At 52.0% G+C, this 15,324-nt stretch overlaps 1 protein-coding gene across 1 annotated transcript in view; it reads left to right on the top strand.

The window, feature by feature from the left end:
• Positions 1-1,243: 1,243 nt before the first annotated feature.
• LRRC27 (leucine rich repeat containing 27) overlaps positions 1,244-15,324 on the top strand; it is a 58,694-nt gene continuing 44,613 nt past the window's right edge. Inside the window, 3 exon segments of the mRNA XM_064371835.1 lie at positions 1,244-2,639; positions 14,382-14,512; positions 14,614-14,687. Of these exon segments, the coding sequence (XP_064227905.1) occupies positions 2,430-2,639; positions 14,382-14,512; positions 14,614-14,687 (415 nt within the window). The 5' untranslated portion in view covers positions 1,244-2,429.

Genomic DNA, 15,324 nt, shown 5'->3' with positions numbered 1-15,324 from the left:
TCGGGACACGGGGAGTGCTGACTGGGCAGGTTGGAGATGGAATCATAGGGGGTCCGAGTGAGGTTTCCTTGCTGTTTTCTTTTTTCCTCCTCAGGACACTCACCGCGTTTCCTCGCCCCCCTCACTCCTGCGTCCACGGCAGGACACTCAGCAGAGGAGGATGGTCTGAGTCCGGGCTCCTCTGGGAGCCAGCCCCGAGGCAGATTTAGCGACAAGCAGCTCACTGGGAAGGGACTCCAGGAAGCCCCAGGAGAGCAGGGGGGAGTGAGCGGGGCGGGAAGGGCAGGCCGCCGCTCGTGGGAAAACGTGGGCGAGGCAGCCCGGGAAGGGCCAGGTCCCGAGGTTTTGGAGACTCGCAGCCTGTCCAGACTGTGAAGGTGAAGTCTGAAGGGGCCTCTGAGCGGCAGGAACACTGAGGTCTAAGGACGGGGCCGAGGGACTGACTGCAAACACTTGTTAGGACTTAGAGCGCCGGTGCCGCAGCATCCATTCCTTACCGCTCCCCAGGGCACCCGCCATCCCGCTCTCCTCCTTCCCCTCTGCGCCAGGCCGCTCGCCCTTCCAAACTCCCTCAATCCCTGCGTGCCCTCGGTCACTGCCGCTCCCGGACTGCGGGCACGGAAAAACGGATGCGCAGGCGCACCACGCCCCGCGCGCGCGCGCGCGCGCGCGCACACACGCACACGATCACCACACCCACCCGTGCGCAGGCGCACCACACACACACACACGATCACCACACCCACCCGTGCGCAGGCGCAACACACACACACACACACACACACACACACACACACGCAATCACCACACCCACCCATGCGCAGGCGCACCACACACGCACCACACCCACTCGTGCGCAGGCGCACTACACACACACACCCCCACACCTACCCATGTACAGGCGCACCACACCACACCCCGCGCGCGCGCGCACGTACACACACACACACACACACACACACACACACACACACACCCATGCGCAGGCGCACCACACACACACCCGCGCGCGGCGTGGTGCCTGCGGGCTTCCGTACTGGGTCTCCATGGCGATCGCGTGGGCCGGGCGGCCTCCACCGTCGGGCTGCTGCTCTCCGCTGCAGTGGGCGGGGGCCCGGAAGGTGAGGCGGGGCGGGGACGGCCGGCTCGCTGGGCCCTCCTAGGGGACGGCGGGAGGAAGGCGGTGCCGCGGCCCCTCGTGCCCTGTTGCGTAGCTCCCGCCCGGATGCTGCCGGCGTGGGCTGCACCTCTCGGGCCTGGAATGTGAAGCCCAGAGCGTCGGATTCAACTCAGCCTCGCCCGGATGGGGAAACCGAGGCAGGGAGCGGGGCTGGGCGTGCGTCGGGGTTCCCCGAAGGCAGCCTGGGAAGCCCCACGGAGCCTGGCGCTGCCTGGACCCTGTGTGAAGCCCACGCTGTTGTTTCAGTTCTGGTTTTAAGACATTTTCCCTGTCCTGAGGTTTGAAGCCTCCCCTCCTCTTTTTAAAGTTACGTGATTTTCGGAGAAAAGAAGGGAACTGACCGTGAAAAAGCCCGCAGGCTTCTATGGAATGCAGGCTGCCTGCGGTCGAACCCTGCTGGGTCGCAGAGTCGCCTCTATCCCGAAATTAACTGCACCCCTCGAGCAGTTAACTCCTCTACGCCTCAGCCTCCTCCCTGAAAAGGGAATGAAGTACACACATGTGCCAGTCACATGTGGGCGGTTGAGTGATTTGAGTTAGATGAACTGATGCATTCCAACGTTGATTCTTGTTGTCGAATGAGTCGTTTGGAAATTGCAAGTGAAAGTGTGCCTCGCAGAATGAGGCTTCGATGAACAATACTTCTGAGAAAAAGTGTTGCTGGACAATGAAAATTCAAGATTCTTCATTTAACAGGTTTTCCCTGATGCTTAACTGGGTGTTAGCCAGACTTAGTGCTGGTCACTGGGCCAAAAGGATAAACAAAAGACAGGCTTCCTGGCCTCAAGGAACTGAAAACATAGTTCAGATGGCCCAGAACCACAGCAGAGGCAAGAAACTGCAAACTGATAAGGAACCGCCTGCCCCAGTCATTTCACGGAAGCATCACAGTTGGTTTACAGGCTTCCAGATGTTCTCATCTGTTGACGTCCCTGACATGATCGTTCCTCTTGTGCACCTTTGCGCTTCCAGGAGTTAAATCTTGGAACTCCATTGTCCAGGGTGAGAGCAGAGAATTTTAATCGGAACCTCTTTGTATTCCTTTTTTTTTTTCCTCATTGAAAAGTCAAACTTTTGTTACCGCTTACGAAAAACGATAGCTTTTGAAGCAAGCTGAATCACCGTGGGCCTGCCACACAGCTATTCCGCTTTGCCGCGGTATACTTAGCTGTTTCTACGTCTCCCCTTCCTGTGTCTCCAGGTGACTCCAGACCAGGGAGGATGAGCTGCTGTCCCTGGAGGAGAACGGATGGAGGGAAGCGGCTCCTACGGAGCTCCCTCTGCAGCAGCTGCTGATCTGGAGGAGGATGCCGGTCAAACTAGGAGCTTGCCTGCCGCCCCCTCCAAAGATGTTCACAAGGGCGTTGGAGGGATCATCTTTTCCTCCTCACCGATTCTAGACTTGAGTCAGAGTGGTCTGTGCCATTTGGAAGAGGTCTTTAGAATCCCCGGCCTTCAAGTAAGTGGCTGCCCCTCGGGCCGTGTGTCCACAGGTCCCCTGTAGACAGAAATGGGAACCTGCCCCTGGGCTTGCTCTGTAGGCTTCTTTCTCTTTGGAAGTGATGAATTCTAAGATGAAATAGAGGAAAGGTTCACTCATGGCTTTATATGCCCATCACACAAGACGGGAAGTTCGTGACGGGGACCAGCCAGTGGGAGTCGTGCGTCTACTTAGATGCAGGTGCCTGTTCTGCTCCCTGCAGCTCATCTCCCAAAACCTGCGGGAGGAACTACTGCCATACATCCTTGGTCTCTTGATTAAAACACAAAACCCTAAAGAAAATCAGGCGACATTAACAGTTAAAAGCTTTGTTGTCACCCATGATTTTGCTCGTGTTATTTATTCTCTGCCCAGCCCTTCTCTGGGTCAGTCTGCAGAAGGAAACTTCTGTGAGGGCACAGCTTTGATGTCCGACAGTTGAAGGTCCCCCCTGCAGTCCTTGTCGCTGCCTGGACTCACAGAATTTCCTTAAACCTCATTTGGTTTAATCTGGAATGTAGGAATGATCATATTTTCATTGCTTATTGTAAGAATGAATAACGTGAAAGCATAGTGTCTGGAACACGGTTATGATACTGATTGACTTTTTTTTGTATTTTTAGTGGATACGGGGTTTCACCATGTTGCCCAGCCTGGTCTTAAACTCCTGAGACTGGGTGATCTGCCTGTCTCAGCCTCTCAAAGTGCTGTGATTACAGGCATGAGCCACCGCGCGTGGCCAGATTGACGCTTTCGAGTGCTTTTACAAGAGCTACATATTTAGATGTTTAGCGGCTGCGTATGTTATAAACTCTGCATTTTCCTTGTGTTTGCTGTTAGGGCAGTGCTGGTCTTGCTCTTTTTTCCTTGCTGCTGACATCTAGAATGTGGCACTGGTCACAGGGACCTGCTTTGTCCTGGCTCCTGTTACACACATGTCACTTTGAATGAACAGGTAACCTCAGCCCCGAGTAAGGGATCCAGCAGACCCCTGAGGTTTCTGTTACCTTAATGCATAAAGGGAGAAGGAGGAAATTCTGGAGGTCTTGAGGCTTAATGAAGAAGCTTGGTAACTGTTTATACCATTCAGAAGACAGATGTCAATATAGATTTTATTACCGTGGCAACAAGTCTTTAAAAGAGGTAATCCCTCAGCCTCTGAAGTCATAAACAGCACTTCCAGAGATCCCCATCCTCACATGAGGCTTCCGGGACCTACCGGGAAAGATGGAACCTGTGTTGTGACATGGCCAGCTCACTATTCACCATGCCAGAAACTAAGTCACCCATCCAAACCCAAAGAGCGGACTCAGAGACCCAGAGGACAGTAGAAGTGGGACTTCAATGACCGTCTCAGGTTTCTGGTGGGCAGGCACACCAGCACAGTTACACCAAGCACTTTATGCCCTAGTGCGCGGGCGCCTCCCCTGGCTCCTCACAGGCTGAGTACTGGGTCACATCCTCCCGGACGTCGCCTGTTCGTTGTGGAGCAGGGATTTTAGGTGTTTTTTAGGGTTGTCCTGCTGCATTTTGTCGCAGCCCACAATACATTGCAATCCTAACTAGCTCAGGGGCTCGTCGAGTATTTGGCTTATGACCTGAGTAGATGGGCAGGCTGATAAGAACGGACGGAACAAGCTATTTTGCAGACTAGTAAATTTTCATCTTAGACTAAACTTGTTTGGTTCGGGTGAGGGTAACTAAGCGGGGCGGTGGGTGGGGGTGTGGGGCAGTGACAAGCGGGCACTGGCTATCCAAGAGGGGCCTAGTGTATCCCATTTCTTCTGTAGTTTACTGACCGGAGCCGATTCAGGGCACTTTGTCTTGGAAACGGAGCACCGCAGACCAGTTCCTTCAACTCCCTCCTCTTTCTACTCCCATTGGTCCCATTTCCGTATTTATTTTTGTGTCCTTTGGTCCTTAAACTGTTTCAAGAGCTGTTGACTCCTCATCATAAGAGAGTAGATCTGATCTGGTTTCTAGTAATCGTTGATATGTCATGGCCATTTGTTGATGGCTGTTTCAATTAATTTTGGGGTTAACCCTTTAACCCAGGATAGTGCAACACCCTGTAGCTGTTAGGACCCAGCCACTGTTTTAAGGGATCGCAGAGTGGAGGCTACCATTCCCTTCCTTTTCCCGAACCAGCTCTCTAACCAGTCAGTAAATGGGTCATCAGTTCTGGCATTTTCTGCCAACTCGTTGGCTAAAGTTCTTAACCCTTGTAATGCTGTCGTGATGCTCCATCTGGGGTGGTATTGTGAGGAATGAAGGTGCGACACTTTCCGCCAGCATGACGCACACGCCCCCTTTCTCTGCCACAATCATGTCTAGTGCAAGTCTGTTCTTCCAGGCCATTCGGCTGGTGGCGTCTGACTGGCAGCCACTCCTTTGAGAGCGTCTCCAGTAGAGTTGATGAATCTGTTGAATTATAATAGAGGCAATAAATCCAATCCACATTTTATTAACAGTCGACCACCAGCAGAGTGCTGACGCAAACCCGGCAGCTATTGGGTTTGGGGCCTTATATTCATTAGGTACTCCTCCGGGACGCCTTTGAGTCAGTATAAAAAGGATTCGTTAGATCTCTCTGATGTCAGTGGCCGTGTGGATTCTCGGGGCTCTCGTGGAACGGCAGCTTGAACTAAGGCACGAGTCCCGGTCCGGTTGGACGGTAGCAGGTCATGGAGGCACCTCTTTCTACGATACCAGCAGACATCAGCCCGGGCTGTAGAGAAAGCCGAGCAGTTGCGTTTGATTGACGCGCCAATGGTGTTTAGGTTGTGGGTGTGAGTTGAGAGTCCTCTCACAGGGTTACTGAACTCTGCCCCCTGCCTAGAGAGGCAAGAGGAGTGGTTCACATTCCCGAAGGAGAGCGAGGGGGTGGCTCTAGGATCTGATCTGCTGCGAGGCAGGAAAGAGCCAAGACAGACATTTGCAGATCTCCTTGCCCCACGTACCCCTGTCCTGGCGTACAGCCAACATGCAGCGCATACCGTCGGGATTGCCGTCCCATCCTGGGGAAGTGGAACCACCTCTGCCCGAGGCCGCCCAGCTGAGCATGAGTGACTGTCGCTTTTATTAAGAGCTAGTACTGGACATGTGACACGTTCAACCCAGGCATTTGCATCCCCATATCCAGTCTCGATTTCTAAAGTCTGCCTCGAGTCAGTTCCCTTAATTATTTTTACTCTCTTAGGATCATTGTCCAGTAGGTTGAAGTAGTGGGACCAGGAGTTATAATAATCCTAGGTGGGCTCGGGTGCAGGTGGTAACGTCCCTAAAGGCTGACCTTTCCCTGGGATCCCTTCGTGAGGTATTTATTCCTAGTCCATACCTCCAGGGTTCCTGGGCTAGAGTAGCTGGTTGTTGTTGTTAATTAATCCAGGGTTGCATTCTGAATTTCCACAGTTAGGTGGCGTGAGGCCCTTATGCAAATGTATTTTATTCTTTAAGGGTTTGTTTTTGGAACGATGGCTCACTCAGCCTTGAAATGGGTGGTCCTTTAGGCGTCATTCCAGCTGGCGCAGGGCTTTCCCCGTGGCGACGGTTCAGGACGTACACGTTTGCTCGTGACAGCTGCCTTTGTTTCCCTAAATACTCACCGTGGAATACGTGGCAGGCGTCGAACTTCACGGTCTTGGGGTGGAGGTTCTAGCTCTGTGGACTCTTAGTTTGACTGGATCTTCTTCTTCCTCCGGCTCCATCCACTTGTGAACCTCTCGCCGCGGTAGTAGGCTTAATCCCAACCACACCCGCCCCATGACAGAGGCTGCTCACAGCTTCCTTCGAGGTTTTCCAGAGTTAGCCCAAGGGTTCCTTCGGTGATCTACACACATCCCATTCACCCTTTCCCTTCCTTCCAGGGGTTCCTTACCAGTCTCTTGACCGCGTGTCATGTGTCCACCCCTGTTCAGCTGTTCGTACGCTGCCTCAGTGGTCAGGAGCACTTGATAGGAGCCTTCCCAGCTTGGGTGGAGCTTGTCTCCTTTAGCACTGAGTCGCCAGGCTGGATGTGGTGAACCGTGAACTCACGGGGCGGGCTGAGTCAGAAGTCCTTTCAGCCTAAGGGATGACAGGGTGGCGGTTATGGCCAGTATAGAATTTCTTAACAATTGCTCTTTGGGTTCCATAGTAGGAAGGTCCATAGTCCGACCTAAATGCGGGAGTCCATGGAACAATCGTAAGGGGACAATCCCAAGTCTGTCCTTGGGGCTGACCTAATCCTAAGGAGAGCTGTTGGGAGACGTTTGGTCCCAGGCATTTTAGTTTCTAAGATTAGTTTAATAAGATGCTTTCGGAGAGTTTGATTCATTCTTTCTAGCTTTTCAGGGGAAGGGGAATGCCAAGGGGTATGGAAATCCCATCCAATGTGTAAACCCTCCATAATTCCCCTCGGCACCCTCGGGGTAGAGTGGCTCCCGATGTCTGAATCAATATTTTCCACCAGGCCAGATCTGGGTATAATTTCTTCTAAGATTATTTTGACCACACTCCTGGCAGTGGCAGTTGGGAGGGGAAGGCCTCCACCCGGCCACAGAGGTGCTCCACGTTAGCAGTCCATACTTTAGTTCCCTGTTTTGGACGTTTCTGTAAAATCCACTTGAAGGAGGTCTGTTTTCTTTTTTTGAGGTGGAGTCTCACCCTGTAGCCCAGGCTGGAGTGCAATGGCGCAATCTCAGCTCACTGCAACCTCCGCCTCCTGGGTTCAAGCGATTCTCCTGCCTCAGCCTACTGAGTACCTGGGATTACAGGCTCCCGCCACCACACCTGACTAATTTTTTGTATTTTTAGTAGAGACCGGGTTTCACTATGTTGGCCAGACTGGTCTCGAACTCCTGACCTCATGATCTCTCCGCCGTGGCCTCCCAAAGTGCTGGGATTACAGGCGTAATTACTACCTTTTTGTTTATTCTCTGGCAGGTCACACAACCCCCGCACCCTTGTTTAGCAAGGGTGTGAGTCCCTATACACTAATAATTCTTGAGTATTGCATCACACGTGGCCTGGGGACCCCGGTGACTTACCTAATGCAGTGTGGACATCGGTTTTCTCATGTGGGTTTGTCTGTCGTTTCTCTCTCATCAGGGAGCACCCACCTCCCATCCTGGTTTGAGTGGCCCCTGTCTTCCCTAGCTCTTCCTCTTCTTCAGAAAATTAGGGTCTTAATACCACCTTCGGGCTCTCTGGGATTAGCTAAACAGTCTCACCTCTTCCTCCGGGGAGGCTCGCGTAGCAGCTCCATCCGCAAGCCTGTTCCCTACAGCTTCTGCGGTGTTTGCTTTCTGATGGCCATTTACGTGAACTATGGCCATCTCTGCTGGGGGCAAGACGCTTTCTAAAACCTCTGTGAGCAGCTCCCTGTGTGCCAGTTCTTCCCCTTACTCTTTATCAGGCCCTGCTCTGTCCAGAGCCTCCCATGGGCGTGTTTGGAGCCACTCTGTGTAGTGCCTTCTTAGCCTTCTAGGAGCTTTAGGGCCTGGTTAAGAGCATCTAATTCACAGGTTTGGGCTGGGCAGTTACTGGGTAATCTTCCTTTTTCACGTAAGGATTGTTTGTTTCCATCAGTGACGGCATAGCCAGTGTGTCTTTACCATCAGTCACTCGGGATGACCCCTCCGCAAACAGCCTCATTCCGTCATGGAGTGGAGCCTCTGTAAGGTCTGGGCTAGCCTCAGTTTGACACTCTCTCATATCTAAACAGCTGTGGCCTCATTATTCCCCTTTCCATGAGTAACTGGCTAGTTTCAAGCAAGTATCTGTTAAGACCAAATTATCTTTTTCTAGTAATATGGCTTCCTATTTTAATGTCCAGGAATTAGTCACCTCCCAGCTCTTTGATCTAATGTATCCCTGACCTGATGTGGGGTGCTCACTACCAGGGCCCAGCTTCCGGCTCTCCTCTACCCGCAGGGCCGTGGCAGCCACTGCCTGCACACATTTGGGCCACGCTTGAGCAATGACAAGTTGGAGAAGCTTGGAGAAAGCAACAGTCACCTCTTCCCGCCCCACATTTCAGCGAGCACCCCAAGGGCCATGCCCTGGTCTACTGTGACAAACAGATGAAATATTTTCTCTAAGGGTGGGAGGGCCAGGACTGGGGCTGGAGAGAGAGCTTGCTTTAAATCCTCCACTGCCTTAATTTCTTCCAGGCACCATTGCAAGGGATCGGGTTCTTCTAGTAATTTCAAATACAGAATCCTCGTATTTTGAGCATATGAGTCAACCCATAATCTACAGTAACCAGTTAAACCTAAAACTTTTCGGAGTTCTTTCTTTGCCTTAGGCAAGGGCAGACCCACTATTCCCGATATTCTTTCAGGGTTTATTCCCCACTTCCCTTCGCTAATTAGATGTCCTAAGTATTTGACTTCTTTTTCTACAAATTGCAGTTTGTCCTTGGAGACTCACAATCCCCTTTCCCCTAGGAAATTCAGCAAGCTTCTGGTGGCTTCTGATACCTTGGCCCTCCTTTCCCCAGAAATTAGAAGATCATCCACATATAGTCACAGCTGGGTTTCTCTGGAAGGTTGGAATTCCTCCAGGAGTTTTTCTGAGACTTGGCCAAATAGGCCTCAGGCTCCCGTGAGCCCTCCTGGCAGCACAGTCCACGGCGCTGCTCCTTTCTCCCGTTATGGGGTTTTCCATTCAAAGGCAAAGAGGTCCCTGCTCCTAGAGTCTAGGGACATGCCCAGAATGTGTCTTTCACATCCACCACACTGAACCACTTATGTTCAAAGGGTATTTTACTGAGGAGGGTGTAGGGGTGAAGCACCCCGAGATGGTGAGTTTGGACAGTTGATTTATAGCTCTTCGGCCTCATGCTAGTCTACAGGACCCATCTGGTTTCCTTACCGGGAGAACTGGAGTGTTGTGTGGTGGCATACAGGCTTCCAGTAGTCCGTCTTTAATTAATCCCTCCATTAGCGGCTGGAGACCCTTCCGCCCTTCAGTGGGTGTGGGATATTGTTTCCTGCAAACTTTCTCCTGGACGTTTAGTTCAGTCTGTGAGGGTGTGATTTTTTTTAAAATTTATTTATTTTACTGTAGGTGCATACTATATCTGGCATTTCTCCCCATGTTATCCCTCCCCACCCCCATTGTCTCTCCCCTACCCCCCCACAACTGTCCCCAGTGTGTGATGCTCCTCTCCCTGAGTCCACGTGTTCTCGTTGTTCAACAGAGGGTGTGATTTTTAACCCTCCCCTGTTGCCTTCCTTAGTCCGCAGGCTGGGATTAACTCTACCTTCCTCCTCTCTTAGAAGGCCCATCACTCCTTTTATCTGTCCCTTCTCCACTCCTGATCCCAAACCCAATCCAACAGTCAGGTCTTGACCCAGGAGGCTAGTTCCTGATTCGGGAACATACAAGAATGACCCCTTAATTTGTTCTGATCCCAAGCTAATTAACACCGTCTTGAATATTGGAATGTGAAGTCCTTCCCCCTTTACCCCGCTACTATTAACTTTTCCTCAGAGAGTTTTGTGCCCGTTGGTTGGTACATTAGGGAGAAGTGAGCCTCTCCAGTGTCACCCAAAGATGTCATTTTCTTCCCCATACGAACCACGAGGTTTGAGAAACAAACTCAGTCATCCAAGCCCAAAGAATGGACTCAGAGACCCAGAGGACAGTGGAAGTGAGACTTTAATGACGGTTTTGCAAGAGCAGGTGTCTGGTGGGCAGGCACACTCAGCACGGTTTCAACAAGCAGTTTATCCCTAGTGTGCAGGCCCCTCCCCTGGTTCCTCATAGGCTGAGTACTGTGGGGGGTGGGTCACATCTTCCCGGACGTCGCCTAGTGGTTGTTGAGCAGGGACTTTAGGTGTTTTTTAGGGTTGTCCTGCCGCATTTTGTCGCAGCCCACAATACATTGCAATCCCAGTCAGCTCAAGGGCTCTTCAAGTATTCGACTTACGACCTGAGAAGCTGGACAGGCTGATAATGTATCCGAGTGAGTTGTTAGGAAAGCGCCACACTCTGAAATCTGATTGTGAGTCCTTTATTGCCGGCGACCGCAAGTCAGTTTACTCTCAAAATCTCTCGGCCCTGAGGAAGGGGTTTGATTTCCTTTTATATGTTGCCCATGGTAAGGGGGAAAAGCGGAAATTTACAGAAGCAGAATAAGCAAGTTAGGGGAGGAGGCTGGAAACTAGGAGGCAGGAGGCTCCCAGGATGGTTGATTAACTAAGGAGGGTACACACAAGGGGTTCCCATGATTGCCGGTCACCAAGGGGGGCATTCGGTGCTTTCTGTACAATCAGTCACGGGGTATCCACAACAGCAAGTGGGCTTGTCAAGCAGGATATGGTTACAACGGTTATGTGTTTCTATAGCTCTAAGCACAACATGACCCAGCACAGTGTGGCCAGGTATGCACTCAAGGGAGAAATGTCGGGGGAGGAGCCAAGACGGAGTCGGTCAGGCTCACAGCTGAGACGGAGTCGGTCAGGCTCACAGCTGAGACGGAGTCGGTCAGGCTCACAGCTGAGATGGAGGTAGTTTGGTTCATCTCAATAAGAACAGACGAAATGAGCTGTTTTGCAGGCTAGTAAACTTTCATCTTAGACTAAACTTCTTTGGTTTGGGTGAGGGCAACTGAGAGGTGGCGGGGAGGCTGACAAGCAGGCGTCGGCTAGCCAAGCAGGGGCCTGCGACATCCTGTTTCTTCTGTAGCTTGCTGACCTAAGCCAATTCAAGGGACTTTGTTCTGGAAACGAACCACTGTGTATGTTATTTCCTTCAACCATAACCAGCTCTAAGTCGCAGGTGGTGCCTGTGTTTCCAGAAGTGCTGTGGAGGAAGCAGAGTGTTATCTTCCTGAGATTCCTTTCACTGGCCTTGAGGAAGACATGGTTTCAAAGCTGAGCAACTAGAATCAGGTTGCACTGTGAGGGAAAGAGCAGGAAAGAGCGCTGTGTACCTGTGATCGCCAGGCCGCTTTCCGGAGACCTGGCCAGCTGCCAGCAAGCAGTGACTCCAGCACTTTCCTAACAGAGATAACACGCTGTTTTCAATGCCTTTATGAAGAGTGTGATTTTTCCAGTCGGTGTTTCTCAGACTGGAATCTGTCAGTGATTTGGAGCAGGGATGCGGTGTTGAAGGTGGAATGGAGAGGCAGGGGGCACTCTGCAGTATGCAGTGTGTGTTTCCACAGAGAAGGCAGCCTTATCACAACAGCCAGTCCACGCACTGCTCTCTAGTGTGATCACCACGGCCGGTCCACACGCTGCTCTAGTGTGATCACCACAGCCAGTCCACGCACTGCTCTCTAGTGTGATCACCACAGCCGGTCCACACGCTGCTCTAGCGTGATCACCACAGCCAATCCACACGCTGCTCTAGTGTGATCACCGCAGCCAATCCACACGCTGCTCTAGTGTGATCACCGCAGCCAATCCACACGCTGCTCTAGTGTGATCATCACAGCCGGTCCACACGCTGCTCTAGTGTGATCATCACAGCCGGTCCACGTGCTGCTCTCTAGTGTGATCACCACGGCCAATCCACGCACTGCTCTAATGTGATCACCACGGCTGTTCCATGTGCTGCTCTCTAGTGTGATCACCACAGCCGGTCCACGCGCTGCTCTCTAGTGTGATCACCGCAGCCGGTCCCCGCGCTGCTCTAGTGTGATCACCGCAGCCAATCCACACGCTGCTCTAGTGTGATCACCGCAGCCAATCCACGCGCTGCTCTAGTGTGATCACCACAGCCGGTCCACGTGCTGCTCTCTAGTGTGATCACCACGGCCAATCCACGCACTGCTCTAATGTGATCACCACAGCCAGTCCACGCACTGCTCTCTAGTGTGATCACCACAGCCAGTCCACATGCTGCTCTAGTGTGATCACCACAGCCAATCCACACGCTGCTCTAGTGTGATCACCGCAGCCAATCCACACGCTGCTCTAGTGTGATCACCACAGCCGGTCCACACGCTGCTCTAGTGTGATCATCACAGCCGGTCCACACGCTGCTCTAGTGTGATCATCACAGCCAATCCACGCACTGCTCTAATGTGATCACCACGGCTGTTCCATGTGCTGCTCTCTAGTGTGATCACCACAGCCGGTCCACGCGCTGCTCTCTAGTGTGATCACCGCAGCCGGTCCCCGCGCTGCTCTAGTGTGATCACCGCAGCCAATTCACACGCTGCTCTAGTGTGATCACCGCAGCCAATCCACACGCTGCTCTAGTGTGATCACCACAGCCGGTCCATGTGCTGCTCTCTAGTGTGATCACCACGGCCAATCCACGCACTGCTCTAATGTGATCACCACGGCCCGTCCACGCGCTGCTCTAGTGTGATCACCACAGCCGGTCCACGCACTGCTCTAGTGTGATCACCACAGCCGGTCCACGTGCTGCTCTCTAGTGTGATCACCACGGCCAATCCACGCGCTGCTCTAATGTGATCACCACGGCCAGTCCACGCGCTGCTCTAGTGTGATCACCACAGCCGGTCCACGCACTGCTCTAGTGTGATCACCACAGCCGGTCCACGCACTGCTCTAGTGTGATCACCACAGCCGGTCCACGTGCTGCTCTCTAGTGTGATCACCACGGCCGGTCCACGCGCTGCTCTAGTGTGATCACCACGGCCGGTCCACGCGCTGCTCTAGTGTGATCACCACGGCCCGTCCACGCGCTGCTCTAGTGTGATCACCACGGCCCGTCCACGCGCTGCTCTAGTGTGATCACCATGGCCGTTCCACGCGCTGCTCTCTAGTGTGATCACCACAGCCAGTCCACGTGCTGCTCTTAGTGCTGCTCTGTGAGGTGGATCACATCGCCGTATCTCACAGATGAGGACACTGGAGCACAGAGAGGTTAAGAACTCGCTGAGGGTCACATAGCTAATAGGGTTGGAAACCTAGATGTAAATCCCCGCAGTCTGGCTTTGAGATCAGTGTTCTGATCATCTGCTTCTACTGCCTCAGTAAATATGGATATAGGTGTAAATATACATAATAATGTGAGTGTAGGCAACACAGCAACATTAATGACGGTATTGTAAAAATTAGCTATTATCCTCCTGCCACACTGTGACTGTAAAATTATATGTATGTCACATGTATGTTACACAGCTAAAATCAGTGTGTTTACGTTTCACTTTCTGCCGTCCCTTATTTATAAATACTTTAGAACGTCACTGAGTTGTTGTGTCAGTCTGCTCCTGAAATGATGCTTACTGAGGTTATTTTTGTGTGCCGTTGATTTTGGAGAACACCATAGCAGGCATCTCTGCCCCTGTCTTTATGTTTCCTCTCAATGATTGAGTTGGGCTGAGTCGCCCAGACCAGACATAGCCCTTGCTGTTTGCTCGGTAAGCAGGCAGTTTCGGGGGCTGCCGAGGGCCAGGTGCTGCAGCAGGCACTGGAGAAAGGGCCGAGACACTGCGTATGGGGCCTCGGGCTTCAGACTGCGTCAGAGGCTCGTGATAGAAGCAGAGACGTGCTCAGTCAACAACAGAGTGCCAGGTCTTGAGGAAGCCAGTCCCGCTCCCAAGGCTGCCAGGACTCCTGGTTCTTTTCTTTCTGATTCTTTTGTCTACTGTTTTCATATTTTAAGGGTAAGGGATTGGGGTTTTTTTTCTCTTTTTAACTTAGTATATATGGTTCTGGTTGTTGCTAGTTCTTTTGGAAATGGTTTTTGGATATATCATGTTTTAAAAATCAGTTGGTTGACAAAACATTCTCTGATCTGTCTTTTCCACGGAAGCAATTGCATCTGCAGAGGAATGCCCTCTGTGTGATTCCTCAAGATTTCTTTCAGTTGCTGCCGAAGCTGACTTGGCTGGACCTCTGGTACAGCAGAATTAAGGCACTTCCTTCTGGGGTTGGATCTCACAAGTGAGTTGTTCGTTTATGTTTCCAGATCTTACAGATCGTCTTGCACGAGTGCCTGTTCTGTTGCTCCTCGTCCTCTATTCTCGATTGCATTTTTACTTCAGAATAGAAACATTTAATCGTCTTTGTAAAGCCAGCGGAGAGCTGCGACGGCTGAATGTAGCCAAGGCACAGAACTGTAACGGGGTATTTGGTGCCACAGCGAATGCTGTAGCCACAGTGAATTTTCCTGGGCGGCTGGTGTGGTTTTTGTCACAGCTCTGACTCTCCTTGTGTGAAGCTGCCTGAAAATCAGAAATACCTCTGACGAGTTAAACCAGCTCCTTTGGCTGGGCGCAGTGGCTCACACGTGTAATCCCAGAGCTTTGGGAGGCCAAGGTAGGCAGATCACCTGAGGTCAATAGTTCAGGATCAGCCTGGTCAACATGGCAAAACCCCATCTACTAAAAATATAAAAATTACCTGGACGTGGTGGCGGGTGCCTGTAACCCCAGCTCCTCGGGAGGCTGAGGCAGGAGAATCGCATAAACCTAGGGGGCGGAAGTTGCAGTGAGCCAAGATCACGCCACTGCACTCCAGTCTGGGCTACAGAGTAAGACTCCGTCTCAAAAAAATAATAATAATAAACCAGCTCCTTTGCTCCCAAGGGCTCCTGTGTAAATTGGTTCTTGGCAAATAATGAGAAATTCTTCTCACTCTGGAAAACTGGGAGCACTCAAGCAAGCCCCGGGTGTCCTGCCTGTTCCCACCTCGCCCCTTCCCGGGGTTTCCTTGCATTCCCACGTGTGGGGTGTAATCCTGCCCAGGATGGAAAT

The sequence above is a fragment of the Aotus nancymaae genome, unplaced genomic scaffold, assembly GCF_030222135.1.
Source record: "Aotus nancymaae isolate 86718 unplaced genomic scaffold, 86718_ANA_hifiasm-v0.15.2.pri h1tg000193l, whole genome shotgun sequence".
NCBI classification, from domain to species: Eukaryota; Metazoa; Chordata; class Mammalia; order Primates; family Aotidae; genus Aotus; species Aotus nancymaae.
This window is presented reverse-complemented; position numbering and strand designations above follow the sequence as displayed.